The sequence below is a fragment of the Staurois parvus genome, unplaced genomic scaffold (assembly GCF_062004578.1).
Source record: "Staurois parvus isolate SC_StPar_1 unplaced genomic scaffold, SC_StPar_1.0 ptg000237l, whole genome shotgun sequence".
In the NCBI taxonomy this organism is placed as follows: domain Eukaryota; kingdom Metazoa; phylum Chordata; class Amphibia; order Anura; family Ranidae; genus Staurois; species Staurois parvus.
In genome coordinates, this window is record NW_028318033.1 from 6,186,169 (window position 1) to 6,203,198 (window position 17,030).

At 39.3% G+C, this 17,030-nt stretch overlaps 1 protein-coding gene across 1 annotated transcript in view; it reads left to right on the forward strand.

Moving 5' to 3' along the window:
- The window catches only part of CAPN3 (calpain 3), a 177,845-nt gene that overhangs the window by 129,806 nt on the left and 31,009 nt on the right, over window positions 1–17,030 (forward strand). The window contains exons 11-15 of the mRNA XM_089680258.1: window positions 445–614; window positions 7,108–7,119; window positions 9,171–9,379; window positions 11,664–11,700; window positions 13,009–13,026. Coding sequence (XP_089536384.1) covers window positions 445–614; window positions 7,108–7,119; window positions 9,171–9,379; window positions 11,664–11,700; window positions 13,009–13,026 — 446 coding nt within the window. The remainder of the gene's footprint in view (window positions 1–444; window positions 615–7,107; window positions 7,120–9,170; window positions 9,380–11,663; window positions 11,701–13,008; window positions 13,027–17,030) is intronic.

The following is a 17,030-nucleotide window of genomic DNA, read 5'->3' on the forward strand; positions in this document are numbered from 1 at the left end:
ATGTTTTAACCCTTCTATACTCTTCTAAAAATATGTCCATTTTGGAGAAATTTCCAAGCACTTCTTGTTCTGAAAGGAAGCGATAGAAAATATTCCCCATATAAACAGAGATGGCAAAGTAAAAGATGGCAGTAAAAGTAATAGAAGTTGTAACCCTTCTCCATTCTTTCCAAATGAAATAAAACGTTTTGGCTGGAACTGGGATTTAAGCATTATTCCAGCACTATGAACAACTTAGTTGGGGCCTGTGTAGGTTCCAGGCATAGCTGCACCATACACCTATTCAATGGGAAATCAATATTACTTTTACAGGAATGGGGGGAATGGCGATGATAACATTGGGAATCATGTTCTAGAGGAAAAAAATATTTAAAATAAATTTTACTCCTTTTGGATCATTAGTTTGACATTAATCTGTTAACTCTTTTAATTCAATGTTCACAGACACCTACTGGACTAATCCTCAGTACCGTCTGAAGCTCTTGGAGGAAGATGATGACCCTGATGACAATGAAATTGTTTGCAGTTTCCTTGTTGCCTTAATGCAGAAAAACCGCAGAAAAGATCGAAAAATGGGAGCAAATCTGTACACAATTGGCTTTGCTATTTATGAGGTAACTAAGTGGTCTGATTATAACTGGCCACACATGGACAACTTTAAACTGGCCATACATTTGCAGACTGCTAAAATATCAGATGTCCTGTTTTTGATGGGATCACCAGACTTTAGTATCCGCCTAAGGCCTGACAGCCACTAATTTCCCCCCCAGAAAAATATCGTGACAAGACCCTAGTATATGACTGAGGCTGTACAGTCACTCATTTTTGCAAAAAGATATACTAGGAAGTGTTACTGTATCAGATGATGATTATATCATGTCTGTGGTGCCATTTCCTGGCAACGTGCCAGTAAGGGTGACTGCTTTATTGGGTTCTTAACCACTTGCCCTCCTGAGGATTTACCCCCTTTTCTGACCAGGCCATTTTTTTGCGTTACGGCACTGCGTTACTTTAACTGACCATTGCGTGGTCATGCAACACTGCACTCAAATTAAATTTCCATAATTTTTTCCCACAAATAGAGCTTTCTTTCAGTGGTATTTGATTGCATGTGCATTTTTTATTTTGTGCGCTATAAAAAAAAGATTGACAATTTTGAGAGAAAAAAACTATATTTTTTACTTTTTGCTATTAAACATGTCCAGTAAAAATTTTTTAAAAAATCCCATTTCGTCATAAATTTGGGCCAAAATGTATTCTGCTACATGTCTTTGCTAAAAAAAATCCCAATATGTGTAAATTAATTGGTTTCCGTGAAAGTTATAGCGTTTTCAAATGGCGGTATATACACTGGAATTTTTTTTTCTTACACTGGGGGGACTGACGTGGTGTCACTGACATCACCAATACAGTGATCAGTGCTAAAAAAAAAAGCACTGACACTGTACTAATAGCACTGGGCAGGAAGGGGCTAACATGAGGGATGATTAAAGGGTTAACTGTGTGTTGGGAGTGTTTTACTGGGTGGCGGTGTGTTGGTGCTTCACTGTAAGCACACTGCTCTGGATGGCTGTGCTGTGCACAGCCATCCAGGAGCAGTGTGTCTGAGCCGACAGGGAGGAGGACGGTTAGTAAACAAAGCAGCCCTCCTCCCTGTCAGAGATCCTTGGTAATTACAGGCCACCGGGACACGGTGACTGACAGCTGCGGCCGCGAATGGCGGCGTGGGTAGGGTGCGCTCGCATGCGCCCCCTACTCGGAATTGCAAAATCAAGTATATATACACAATTTTGCGCACCCCTGCCACCCTGTAGCAGTATATCTGCTATAGGGGGCGGATAAGCAGTTAAAGGATTTCTCTATGCAAACGTAAACATCTTCTAATAAGATCATATATCTACATTAAAAATGTATTTTTTTTGTATGTGGTGTGGATACCTGTAAAGTTAGCCTTGCCTCAACGCCTGTTCTGAATAAGAAAAAAAATCTATTCCCCCAATCATGATAAAAAGCATGGATGGAGGAATCTCCACTGCCGGTTATTTTATTCAGGTAGCCGTGGCACCTGTGGCTGCCTGAATATCTGAACAGTGGTTATATCTGATAAGATGCAGTCACTGTTCAGCCGTTAACTTTCCAGGGAAGGCTCCCTGCCGGCAGAACACAATAGTGCTGCGGGAGGAATTCCCCTATCAACACTGACTATGGTAATAGGGGAATTGAGCGATTTTCTCACATCACATGATCCATGCCTGGCTTGCCTTAGGTTTCCTGGCTGACTACTGCTGAGATAAGCTATCAGACGATTCAGACTTGCACTACAAGAAGAAGCAGTAAAAAGAAAATACGAATGCCCCCATGTGCATATATAATTACAAAAAATAAACAGGAATGGGGTTTCTAAAACATTAACACAGACTGATAAGATTCATTACATGACGATGATTTTTTTCATGTTTACTAAAAAAAAATATAAGATTATACATTCTCTTGAACTCCTTTCCGACCACCCTATAGCAGAACTACTGCTACAGGGTGGAAGGGCTGCACAAAATCACATATATATACATGATCTAGTATTTCTGGGTAGGGCGTGTGCGTGCGCACGCCACCCTGCCCGTGCCGCCATTGGCGGCTACAGCTGTCGATCACCGGGTCCCGGCCGGAGATTCCCCATCAGCACCCTGGTGATCGCCGAGGATAACTGACAGAGCAATACAAAGCAAGGGGCTTCTATAGTAACACACACACAGACAAAACAGTAAAACAGCACACAGTTAACCCTTTGAACCGGCCCAGATGTTAACCCCTTCTTGCCCAGTGTCATTACCATCAAAAGAAAGCTCCATTTATGGGAAAAAAGGACGTACATTTCATTTCGGCGCAGCGTTGCATGACCGCGCAACTGTCAGAAAAAGTAACGCAGCGCCTTATCGCAAAAAATGGCCTGGTCGGGAAGGGGGGTAAATTCTCTGGAGGGCAAGTGGCTAAAGTGTGTACCAATTATTAAATTCTTATCTAAACACAATGACAAAAATGTAATACATTGTAGCTTACCTGTTCTTAGATATGGTGGCTGCATGAGTTTCCTTCTTCAGGATTTTTTCTTGATCCTGTTAGTAACGCACGTTCTGTCCTAGGGTGACAACACTTACTCACTGCACTCTATCTACAGAGGCGCAGTGTTCTCACCCTATGCTGTTCTCCTGATTTGGACTACAAACACCTCACACTTTGTTTATCTCCATTACATGGGGGGGGGGTCTAGTAGTTCAAAAATGATAACTGGGAATGTTGATAACACTGAGGCTGAGTTACTGAAATCATTGAGAGACTTCTTTAAAAATTGTGGGAATATTCACCTTAGTTATCCAATCACACAAAAAGCAAATTCCTTCACGTTGAAGACCCAGTCATGTGCAGGTGCTTTGGATAGAGCCCTAAATAAACATGTAAATACACCCGGACTTTTGAAGTACTACGAAAACAGACAAACCATAAAAATATAAACCTCAGTGAGAACACTAGAAAAATTGTGTAACAGCACATGTGAAGATACATTCTTGTACCACCAACACATCCCAATATATGTGTCCTACATTTTCTACTGTTTAATCAAGCTTACAAAAATCTCAAGTTCCCAGACATGGGTTCATCAAATATTCTGGTAATCATCTGTATTTCACAGTGGGACAGAGTCAATACCTCAGTATATTTCACAGAAATCAGCAAACTGTCATCCTTGTGGGATGTATTGCTCTCCCCCTTCTATTTGGTATGTTAACTCTTGAATTATTAATTTAAAGGCTGTGCACTATGCAATGTATCCATATAGCCACTTTCAGGGCTTTTTTGTCAGAGAATACGTGCCGAAACGCCCTTCTTCTGAGTCAACCTGGTCTCCGCCCCCTACCCATCTCTGAGCACCACTCCTTGGTTCCACACTCTACCCACCACCCAGTATCTCCCTTTTATATAATCCAGAACCAAGTATAATTTTGCGGTCCTAAGTCCTTTGTGGGAAATTATTAATGATAACAAGAAAAGCAGTAAAATAGATTCTCTGCAGCCAGGAACTACAACAATAGACCCCCCAGCATTAATAGATCCACTCCAGCAATAATAGACCCTCAGCAACGACAACAGATCTCCCAGCAGCCAGCAATAATAGATCTCTCTGAGCAACAAACAACCCCCCCAGAAACATAAGACCCCCTAGCAACAACAGATCCCCTTCCAGCAACAATAGATTCCCAAGCACCCAGCATCAATAGACACTCCAGCACACTCCAGCAACTCTTGCTACTACATACTTTCAGTGCTGGAGGTGCTGGAACTGAGTTCCCCCATAGTCCCACTGAAAAAATACTTTCATAACTATATATAGTGCCTTGAAAAAGTATTCACACCTCTTGAAATTTTCCACATTTTGTCATGTTACAACCAAAAACGTAAATTTATTTTATTGGGATTTTATGTGATAGACCAACACAAAGTGGCACACAATTGTGAAGTAGAAGAAAAATAATAAATGGTTTTCAACATTTTTTACAAAGAAATATCTAAAAAGTGTGGCGGCATTTGTATTCAGCCCCCCTGAGTCAATACTTTGTAGAACCATCTTTCACTGCAATTCCAGCTGCAAGTCTTTTTGGGTATGACTCTACCAGCTTTGCACATCTAGAGAGGGACATTTTTGCCTATTCTTCTCTACAAAATAGCTCCAGCTGTGTCAGGTTGGATGGAAAGCATCTGTGAACAGCAATTTTCAAGTCTTGCCACTGATTCTTAATTGCATTTAGCTCTGGATTTTGACTGGACCATTCTAACGCATGAATATGCTTTGATGTAAACCATTCCATTGTAGATCTGGCTGTATGTTTAGGGTCATTGTCCTACTGGAAGTTGAACCTCCGCCCCAGTCTCAAGTCTTTTGCAGACTCTAACAGGTTTTCTTCTAAGATTGCCCTGTATATGGCTCCATCCATCTTCCCATCAACTCTGACCAGCTTCCCTGTCCCTGCTGAAGAAAAGCATCCCCACAACATGATGCTGCCACCACCATGTTTCACGGTGGGGATGGTGTGTTCAGGGTGATGTGCAGTGTTAGTTTTTTGCCACACATAGCGTTTTGCTTTTAGGCCAAAATTGTAAATTTTGGTCTCATCTGACCAGAGCATCTTCTTCCACGTTTGCTGTGTCCCCCACATGGCTTCTCACAAAGTGCAAACGGGACTTCTTATGACTTTCTTTCAACAATGGCTTTCTTCTTGCCACTCTTCCATAAAGGCCAGATTTGTGGAGTGCATGACTAATAGTTGTCCTGTGGACAGATTCTTCCACCTGAGCTGTGAATCTCTGCAGCTCCTCCAGAGTTACCATGGACCTCTTGGCTGTTTCTCCAATTAATGCTCTCCGTACCCAGCCTGTCGGTTTAGGTGGACTGCCATGTCTTGGTAGGTTTGCAGTTGTGCCATATTTGGGATATTTTTTTTATAACCTAACCCTGCTTTAAACGTCTCCACAATTTTATCTTTGACCTGCCTGTGTGTTCCTCGGCCTTGATGGTGCTGTTTGTTCACTAATGTTCTCCAACAAACCTCTAAGGGCTTCACAGAACAACTGTATTTATACTGAGATTAAATTGTACACAGGTGGATCTGTTTACTAATTAGGTGACTTCTGAAGACAATTGGTTCAGCTAGATTTTAGTTAGAGGTATCAGAGTAAAGGGGCTGAATACAAATGCACACTACACTTTTCACATATTTATTTGTAAAAATTATTGAAAACCATTTATCATTTTCCTTCCACTTCACAATTATATTCCATATTGTGTTAGTGTATCCCATAAAATCCCAACAAAATACATTTACGTTTTTGGTTGTAACATGGCAAAATGTGGAAAATTTCAAAGGGTATGAATACTTTTTCAAGGCACTGTATTGCTCTTTCTTTTAGAGCCAACTCTTCTGATATTGGTACATGTCTACATCTACATTGTACATAGGTTATTCTCTTCTTGGGTAGTGCTGGGACACTCATGTTAAGAATATCTGAGGAGTTGTTGTCATTTACATCTTTCTCACAGTAAATAGGTAAAAATATTATATTACACGCAATATTTTTTATAGCCGTTGGTTTCAATAATTTTGGGATGTGGCTTTGGCCATTTGCCCAGCCCTTCATATTTACATTCCAGCATGTCGGAACTCTGTACTTGCAAAAAGTGTACTTAGAGTAAAAAAAAGGAAACTAATGCAGCCACCACATTTAGTCTAAAAAATTTAGCATTTTTGTCCTTGCATTTAGATATATGTTAACATGTGAGGTCACCTTTTTCACAAAAAATGAAAAGGTGAACTAACACTGTATACCCTCCCAGTCCCCGCTGCACCTACCTTCCTGGGTGATGAACTACCAACTCAGCCAGTGTAGTGAGCGAAGATTCTGAAATCCCTGCTCTTCTTCCCATTCTCTCTGTAGGGTTTCCAGGATGGATCAGGGTGATACCGATCTGTCAAGGAGGAATTTATCTGATCCATCCCAGAAGCCCTACAGGGGATTTCAAATCCCTGGACCACTACACTGGCTGCATGGGCAGTGGTAGCTCATCAACCATGGAGGTAAGTACAGCGGGTACCAGGGGGAAACAGGGGAGGGGGGTGCTGAGTGTATAAGGTGTCAGTTCCCCTTTTTTTTGTGAAAAAAGGGAACTTGCACATTAAATAAAAATAATGTGCTTTGACTCCAAAATGAAAATCAGTTAGATTTCTTAAACAGCATACTCTTATACACAATTAATCGTGAATATTTTGTGTCAGTATGCTTTGTAGGTTACATTCATACATCTGCATATTAACGGTCCTAGTTGATTAGTAAAAGTAACCAGTGCGGCTCTTTTTGACCTAATACAGTGCTTTCACAGCCATGTGTGGTCAGTACAACTTTTAGTACTTTAGAGAGCATTTCAACAAATATAGGGTTGAGTATACTGTAAGTCTTTGCATGAACACCATTTTTTGACCAACTTTAATATTTTTCTGCTGTAATTTGTATGCTGTTTTTCACCTTCTCTGTATTTTTTGTTCTTTTCCTTCCTCCAAGGTCCCAAAAGAGGTATGGTGATGAAAGGATAAGTAAGGAAAAAGTAGCTTATGATGACTGTGTTATGGCTTTTGTAACCCATTGGAAACCAATCCATTTGGGTTAGTTTGAAGTGTTTCAACTGTAGTAACTATTGCAATAATAAATAATGCTAAATGATGTTACTAGCATTTGTCTGTGCTTGGTTCCCTAAGAATCCCAGTAATCACTTAAATAATATCAACTAACACTGTCCCATAATTCATGAAATATGTTTACTGCCACCTTTTTATGTATGAAATATCAGGATTTTACCCAAAATGTTTGGTAGCTCACTTCATATACTTCATAAAACACTGTGAATTGTTAAGGGTGTCATTTCAACTTAAAGAAGTCTTCTCTTTAGACATGTAAGTATAACAGAGATCCATTCCTGTTTCGTTGTTTACTACATTAAGTGCTGATTATTGTTGCATTGGGCAAAGACTCACATCTGCTTCTAAAATTTGACAAAGCTAAAAAAAACAACATAGGTAGTCATAGAAGATTGATGTGTAGATCCAGCCAAATCAGTTTTCTTTAGATTTGTATAGAGTGTGGAAGAATTAGAACACATGCTGTGTATGTGGTGCGCACACTGGAAGGAGAACACAAAGTGCAATAAAAAAAGATGGCATGCAAAAAGTGAACCACAAAAAAGTGCACAGGGTGTATACATGGTCCTCCTATAAAAAGAAAAGGTTCTAGCACTGATCCTGATGGTACAGAATTCCTGAAGGGGAATAGGGTACTCGTACTCCACCCAGCCAAAACCAGGCAGACTCCATTCTTCAGGGGACCCACCAAGGCAAGGTCATCCAAGTACTTGGTGGGGCTTCCCTAAAGAAAGAGCCCGTGGGGATGGGAGAACCCAACCATAAGACCACATACCCTCCCACTCAAGACATGTACCTACACCCTACTAATTGGAAGTGAATTAAAGTGCATAGTGCTTTGCAAAAAGTGTAAGATTAAAAAAGAATAAGTTCTTTGGGTGTCAAAGTGCAAGACAACAGCTGGCCTTTCTGCTTATGTAAAAATTCCTCTGGTTGCAGCTAAAAGGCCCAGCCCAGGAGGCAGGTTTGAAAGAAAGCATGCAACGATGCTGGGACCAAGGTGCCATATTAAAAACGTAGTGAGGTAACCCAACGTGAATTATTCTGACACGCCTGGACTGCCACTCCAGAAGCACAAGTACTGAGAGCTATTGATACATAAGAAAAAAAACATTATTTTCTGATTTATGGAGCAAAGGAGCAATGGGGCTTTTGTTTGAAACCCTATGCTTCAAATTTGAAGAATCGTATTTAATTGGTTGCTTTCGGTAAAAGTTTCCTTTTTTCCAAGTAAAAACACAATATTTTTTCCATTTTTTGTGACTACCAATGTTGTGTGTGTTCTTCTTACAAGAAGGGGATGCCTGTGCTCAGGAATCTTTCTAATAAAATTGGTATGGGGTTGTATGGAAGTTTTTAATGAAGAGATACAGGGAATGTAACATTGCTTTTTGAATAAAAACTACACACTGCACACATATTTGTAGTTTCCATTTATTTAACTTTAGTTTACTATTTTATAGTCTTAACATATTTAGTGGAACTTTACAGGGTACACAGATCCATTGATATTAATGTCAATCACAGAAATGGTGTGCATTCTAGTGTTCTTACCTCTGGCATGTACTCACATTAAGATCTATATGTATGCAATCCGGTTAGTCTAATTAATGCACTAGTATGTTTCTATAGGAAAACCAAAATGCTCAAAATGTATCCACCCTGCTGCCTTATGTAGCTTGCAAACTGCACGTTCTCTTTTAAAATTGTCGCCTCTATCTACTGACCAATCATTTTCTTTTGATGATAACTCTCTGAGCTGGCTGTGTGAGTTTTAGTATATCATATATGTGTTGGTTCTGCATCTACCGTGGCTTTTGCAGAACTTGTGTTGTACTTGGGGTGCTTATCAGTTATGGAAGGCTATTACCAGTCAATATGCAATGCTTCTTTTTAATGTTTGTCACTGTTCTTTCTGCTGTTGTGCAGATGCATGGGAATAAGCAACATCTACAGAAGGACTTCTTCTTGTACAATGCCTCCAAAGATCGGTGTAAGTCTTATATCAACATGAGAGAAGTCTCACAACGTTTTCGACTACCTCCCAGTGAATACGTCATCATCCCTTCTACCTATGAGCCACACCAGGAAGGAGAATTTATTCTGAGGGTCTTTTCAGAGAAAAGAAATGTTTCAGAGTAAGCCTATTGGAATGTCTTCAGTGCTTTTAATAACTTCAATTCCCACAAAAAAATTTAAATTTAAAAGAAAATGTAATTTAGCATAAAGCACATCTATGCTTTACCCCTGCATGGCCTACTGCCCTCCTGGGTTGCCAGCCAACTGTAAATTTGCTGACAGTCCGTAAAAGTTGGCCGATTTGTAAACTGTCTGTTATGGACTGTGGCTGCCCATAAAAAATGTGGCCATGGACCAGCTTCACAACTGTGTGGGTTCGGACCACCCGAGCCAGCATTGGAGGAGGTCATGGACAGCTCCAGCCCCCAGCCAGGCCACACAAAGTCTGTGGGGGTGGGGTCACTGATGTAAGGGGGGAGTGATTACACTAAGGCAGGGGACTCCAAACTTCTGAAACAAAGGGGCCAGTTTACTTTTAGGGGGGCAGATTGTGGCCTGTGGAAGTAGAAAATGCCATGGGCTTGGTATTCCATATGAGTTAAAAAAAATTACAGAATTGGTGTAAGTGGGAGGAATAGTTCCCCATCTTTGGTCTCAGTAGAAGGGATAGTGCCCATATCAGTGGAAGGAATAGAGCCTCAAGGGCCGGATAAAGGCTAGCAAAGGGCCACATCTGGCCCTCAGGCTGCAGTTTGGAGATCCCTGCACCAAGGTTATGGAGGACACTGATGTAAAAGCTTCCCCTTATATCAGTAACTCAGTAACGTAATGTAGTACAACACATGGTACACTGCTAAAAATGCTGCCTGAATTTGGTCTGTTGTGGTTCATTGGGGATTGGCCTAACACAACGCACGTCATCGTTTGTGCGTAGTGGACTAGGTTGTATCATTCGGACCTTAGGGTGGAACCACAATTCAGTTGTTGTGCATTTTCATGCATTTCAGTATATGTCTGTGGAACACCCATCTAGCAAAAATAACTGAATGAAGTGTGGTAAAAGTGAAACTTGCAGTAAAAACAAGGTCCACTTAATATATAAGGGCCTACTCCACCACTGTAAATATCAGCATTCAAAAATAAAAATAAAATAAAACCTGTAAGAAAAAATGTAGGGATTATACGTACTTTACCTTGGCTTTCATACTGCAGGGGCTGACATCACCATCCTTCCAATGATATCCTAGGGAATTCTGAGAACACAACATCTTACAAGATAATGTCCCAACAAGGATGGTGATGTCTCCCTTGTATAAGTGCCATAGGAAGAACTGGGGTAAGGTAAGTTTTATAGTTTTTTCTCCATAGTTTTTTTTTTTTTTTACATTAATGCTGCTGTATACAGAGGGAAGGAGGCTTAAGTCTAAGCAGCAATAAAAGACCCAAATCAAATTAATCTGTGTTATCATTAATATATCATGAATGCATTTTTTAAATGCAAACAGTGTAAGTACTTGAATTTGACCTGGTATCAGCTTCTTACAATCTCACAACAGCGAAACTGGAGTGTAAGATGAAGAAGCAGCACAAAGAACCATTCAGTTTATGTCTGACAAGAACCATTGTGATTAGAAGAGAATGCTGAGAGACAGAGACATGAGCTCATCACTTTGCTGCTTTTCCTTTCACTGTTCAAATACAGACTGAGGGGGAGTCCAGGATGCCCTGGGCTTAGAGGAAGTGGGTTGAATGATCCTAGTCATTGAAATGTGGACATCTAGCAGCAAGAAAAAGTACTGCAGGAAAATCTGTGGATTAAAAGCAAATATTTCAGCAAAAAGCTGGTTTTGTTATTTTGTCTATTAACCCTTTACGGTCATAGATGTATGGCTTACATCATTAGCAGTGGTGGCATTTACACACACTCCTGGCTGGCTATAAATGTGTGTGTACTTCTTCAGCAGACAATCAGGTTTCTTGTGGATTCAGCCATCAAATCTGTGGAAGTGATTAAACGCTGCGTTTTTTTTTGCACCAGGTCATACGTGACTGCATCACCAATGCATGTAACAAAACAAAAAAAATAATAAATAATAAAAAAAAGAGTAAGGCACAAAAAATTAAGAAAAATTATGCGACATGCAGGGATTGTGATGTAAATGAGCTCTTACTACAGTGCTCTGGGACCCATTAATATGTGAAGGTCTCAATAAATAGGAAATACACAAACTTCACAGAAAGACATTTTTTTAAATGAAGGCACTGGTGTAGAAAATTAAAAAGAGTCAACTGTAAAAGAATTCTATGAAATAATATAATGACATGCAGTAATAAAAGGCACAGGCAAGTTTATGGACACATCATTCTAGGTAAATCTAACTACTTTCATTTTTTTTTTTTCAGAGAAGTTGAAAACAAGATTGAAGCAGACCGACCAAGTGTAAGTATTCCCTCTTCTGCTTTCTCTCTTGTGCTGTCCAGCTTAATTTATCACTTCATTCCAAAGAAGTGTTTGTTCTGGTATAGCATTTGTTTCTGAACAGTCATAAAGAAAGGCATTGAAGACCATTTATATGTGACCTTTGTGAAAAGTGCTTTACTAGGCATATATCATTCCGTGTAGCAATCAAAGTGAAGAAAATGTATTTAAAGCCCTAACATTTTATTTTAGTTTTTAAATAGAACTGGTCAGGTTTTTATTGCTGCCTCTGTGAGATTAGCTCTTTCTGTTTGTCCTGATAATTTCTGACTCTAGGACAGAACATGATGGGAAATCCAAAAGTTGTCACCAGCACAGGAGGTGAGGAAAAATCTATCAATGGGGATATCTTTTCTGGTGACAACTATCTAAAGCTGACTGTGCTTAGTGCAATCTGATAGTTTAAAGTATATGTAAACCCTCACATTGTAAAACAACAGATTTGGTTTAAAATAGAAATGAAAGGCAAAATATTTGTGTATAGATATAAAAAAAAAAAACATTATTAATACCTTTTATTAGTAAACATTATTAATACAATTTCCTCTGTTCTCAGCTGCATAAGAACTGGGGGAGGAGAGACAGCAGCAAGCTGATCTTCTAAGTGAATGGCTGTGCAGGGGGTGGGTCAGATGAAGTCTGATCATTGAAGGAGAGCAGGCTGAGTTCCCAGCTCAGCTAGAGAACTGTCTATGGTGTGTTCTCCTGCTTAGTGCGGTCAGTTTTTAATAGGAAAGCAGGGAGACTGGCTGGAACACCTGGGATTTCACACAAAGGAAGCAATACAAAGCAAACAGGATACTTTTTCATACAAGTACATGGTACAGCAGGCACATATCAGGAATATGAAATGTTGGGTTTACATACTCTTTAATCCCTATGTAGTGTGTTGAGCCTGCCTGATTGATTGCAAATTACATTGATCATTTAGGTAGGTCCTCACACACAATCTTTCTTATAAATATAATGATGCTAGGCAGGGGCGGACTGACCATTCGAGCACTCGGGCACTGCCTGAGGGCCCGGGGTCATTAGGAGGTCCCATAAAATGCCCCTGGTACCTTTTTATAAGCTTTTTTGGGTGTGTTTTGAGTGTGGGCAAGGACACAGGGGCCCCATGATCCCCAATTCCCCGGGGGCCCCATGAGTTGTCAGTCCGCCCCTGATGCTAGGTGACATCAATAGAATTGTCATTGCCATTTAATGTTTATGGGTGTTTATACATGTATCACTGTTCTGACCATAGTCTATTTTGTTTCATGCACTCAGAAAAAGAAAAAAGCCAAGGTGGGTCCTAGCGTGAGCTGTGTGACTTGTACATTGCATGTTATTTATAAAAGCAATAAATGTGACTTTCACTAAACATTTACTGCAGTTGAATCAATCACTGTCATTTAAAGCACATGCACTAGGAAGATCCACCTGCAATACATGTTGGTTGAAAATCATGTTAGCTGCTTTTTGAATATACCCCTTTTTTTGTTATGGGAATGGAAATTGGTTTTGCTAAAAATCATTGATGTACTGCCTGCACTATATTCTTATATTCGGTGTGCTGAAAATAATAAAAGATCATATTTTTACTGTTCTACTTCCGTCATGTAGTGTTTCTGTTTATCCCTACTAATGCATCCATATGTTATAGCTTCCATGTTGATTCTTGGTTTGCAATAATTATCTCGTTATGATGCATTATGTGAACTGTATGTGGCAAAAGGAAAGCAAATCATGTTTATTTCATGATTTACTGATTTTGGATTTACCATTTTTTTCTTCTTTACTTAAGCAAATAAATAAAAAAATAGTTTAAATTACAAACTAAAATGTAATCAATTTAATCATAAAATAAATATGGTATATTTAGATTAATCTAGTGTAAGTACCTGAATTTGACTTATCAGCTACTTGTAATCCTCTGTACTGTAGAGCTCAGCCTGGAAGGGGAAGCGGTTGGGTTATACTGTCTCATTGGTGTACTACACAATACTTGGCATACTTGTGGATGCAAATTTTGGCTCAGGGGAAAAAGGGATGATTTGTATGTCTCTGTCCACTATCCTCAGTTGATACACTCCTTATTTTTGGGATTTGTGATGGGAGCAACATGCAGATACCTTCTGTTTTAAGAAGGCTGTATGATGCTTCCCAGTGCATAGAAAAACTATGCAATTCTAAACCAAACCAATGTCTGTATTCTATTAGCAGAAATAATAGCAGGCACATTGCTTACAATACGACCATAAGGCCTCTTTCACATGGGCAGTCCAGTTGGGTCTGCCTGTCCATCTTTCAGACAGACCCAACCGGACCCTCCATTCTCCTCTATTCTGCTAAACTTGTGTCCATTTACACATGGCTACCTCGATCCGATCCTGTAAAAACAAACTGAAGGGGAATCTGTTTCCCTTTGCCTAGCCCGATCAGACTGGATGGCAGTCACATGTAAATGGACAACTGGTCTGTTTACATCCGACTGGCCATAGAGGAAAGTGTACTGTGTCTCTGTCCCCTCTTCATAAGTGAAGTGGACACGGACCTGTCATCTGGCTGCTCAGCGGAGGATCAGCGGACAGATCCCCTGCTGAGCAAGCAGATCGCAGGTGGAGTCCACCCTGTGTGAAAGGGGCCTAAAACTCCCTTCTTTATTGAATACAGTTAAAGCGGTATTAAACCCAAAAGCAAACATTTATTATATTGCAGCTTACCAGTTCTTAGATGTAGTGGCTGCATTCATTTCCTTTTTTAGGTTTTCTTTCTTCTATTTTCAGCTGGTAATTCAGCCAGCAAGTCTGTTTTTTTTTTTCAGACGTTCAGGTCCTCCAGCTTACATGGATGAGACCATCCATTTACCACTGACAGGAGTGATTAAAATGATCAGGCTTTATTTGTTCAGGTAAAACCTTTACCCTAAAAGGAAAAAAATGTTTGCTGTAACGGATTATAAAGTGTTAAATGGAGTTTGTCTTCAAATTATTTGTATTCAAATCAGCTAATACATTTAACACTCCCATCCCTCCTCCCCCCACCCCGACTGACAATGCTGCTATCTGCTGCATCCTGGCTTACTCCTTCAGAGTGGTGTCTCACTAATACAGGAGGTGTGATACTGGCCAGATAATCAGGTGAAAAAAAAAAAAAAAAGCCACCACATCTATTGACTGGTAAGCTGCAATATAATACATTTTTGGTTTTTGGTTTAAAACCACCTTAAAGGGAACCTATACAGTGGATGTCTACCTGTGCTGATCCCTCCTTCAAAAGATCTTAGATCCCTGGATGTCATACTAATCTGTTGACATCAATAGTTTCTAAGTCACTGAAGGCCCTGTCCACTTTGGTGTGCTTTTGCCATGCTAAAAGGCACCTTTCCATTGCAACAAAAGCGTATGAAAATTAGTTCCCTTCAAATTCTATCGATCTGTTCACATCTCTGTGCTGCTTTTTTAAATAGCCCTGCTTGCTGCATCTCTGGTGACTGTTTGAAAAACACACCAAAACTGCACCTTCCAATATAGTCAATTGAAATGCACAAAAAACGCACCACGCTTTTTTTTTTATTAAGTGAATTTTTTTATCAACATGGCAGTTTTGTCCCAGGTAACCAGAGATGTGTTAAAATTTAATGCAACGTATTAAAAAACATGCTAAAAATGCATATCATGGTTTACAACACACCAGTGTGAATGAGCCTGATTGGGAACAAGCATGGAGATTAGATGTTTTGACCTTCCTCTAATGTTCTTGATGCAGCAGCCTGTTCCAGGCAACTAGCACATTCAGGCTCCATGCACACTAGTGTTTTTTAAGCTCCTAGAAGCTATTATGAGCATTTTTTTTTTCTGCTCCTAGAAGCTAATAGTGTTATCTCATGTGTCCATCAGTGTTAATTTTGACATCAAATTTCGACTTAGTTTTGGTCATAGTCTTTTGAATTAAATGCCATTTTAGTTTTAGTCGTATTTTAGTCGACTAAAATCCGCAGTACATTTGAGTCGACTAAAATCATTTTAGTCAACTAAAATCAAATAGGTTTAAATTGTAATGCATTATTTAAGTATTTCTCTAGAATTTCCAAACTCATTATATACTCCTGGAGTAAAAAAAATCTAACAACATGTTATGTTATTATTTATGGTATTAAAGTTTGAACACACTACACAGACAGATTTACCTGTTATATAATGTCTTTATAAGTAAAACGTCCCTCCCTCACATTTTCGTTCATTGCCAAAAATTGGAATTGCTTTTCGTCATAGTGTTCGACAATTGACGAAAATTCAAAGCAATTTTTGTTTCATTTTCGTCACTGGAAACATGCCATTGACTAAAATGATGATGAAAATATTCTCATCGACAAAATTAACACTGGTGTCCGTGCACACTACTTTATTCTAGAAACGTTTTTCAAGCTTCAGCATTTAGGAGAAGAAAAAAAATGTTTTTGTAGAATTTTTGGGAGTTTTTTTCCAGCAGAAAAAAACCCGTACACTCCTAAACGATTCTAAAGGCTACTAAAAACAGCTTTTTTAAAGAGTTATTTTTTCTTCATCCAACATTTTTTTTCTAGCCTTTTTTGAGCGTATAAAAATACTAGTGTGCATGGAGCCTCAAAAGGAGGTTGATAATGACATTCTCGGAGGTTTTCATTTAGAAAAGGACAAATATGACAAATCCATAAAAACACTTGCAAACTCGTATATTTAGGAAAATAAATAAGAAGGGAGTGGAGCATCTTTGATAATTTTTTACTCTTTGTGAGTCTATAATTTTATGGGCTGGTGGAAATTTGTTTATCCTTTTCTGTGCATTTTATGTTCAGTTCAATAAAAAAAAACAGAATGCAATGCTTATGTTATAAGCTTGTATCTGACCTCTTCTGCTGTGGAATAAATGTCTTACATTTACCATTAGGAAACATATGGCTTACCGTTCCAGGACTTATAGTTAAGAAATTCTTTTTAGCTGAGTGACTCAGATTAATGTATCTGCTGACCACAGCACAGCAGCCACTGAATTCATTGTGCCAAGCTTATAGGCCTTACCATCATGTGCAATGTAATCACACAGCAAGAAAAACAAATGATAGGAAGATCAGCGACCCATGAGCACAGTGCAGCCAGGCGAAATGGAAATGGCCCTTTTATTCCACTCTGTTTCTTTTGCATACAACCACAATTAACCATTGTAAGGAAATGTTTCACTCTGACCATTTGTATCAATTACAGTTTTCAAACTCCATTTTGAAAGCTCTGGTTTGAGAATGCCGATATTTGGTAATGACTCAGGGAGCC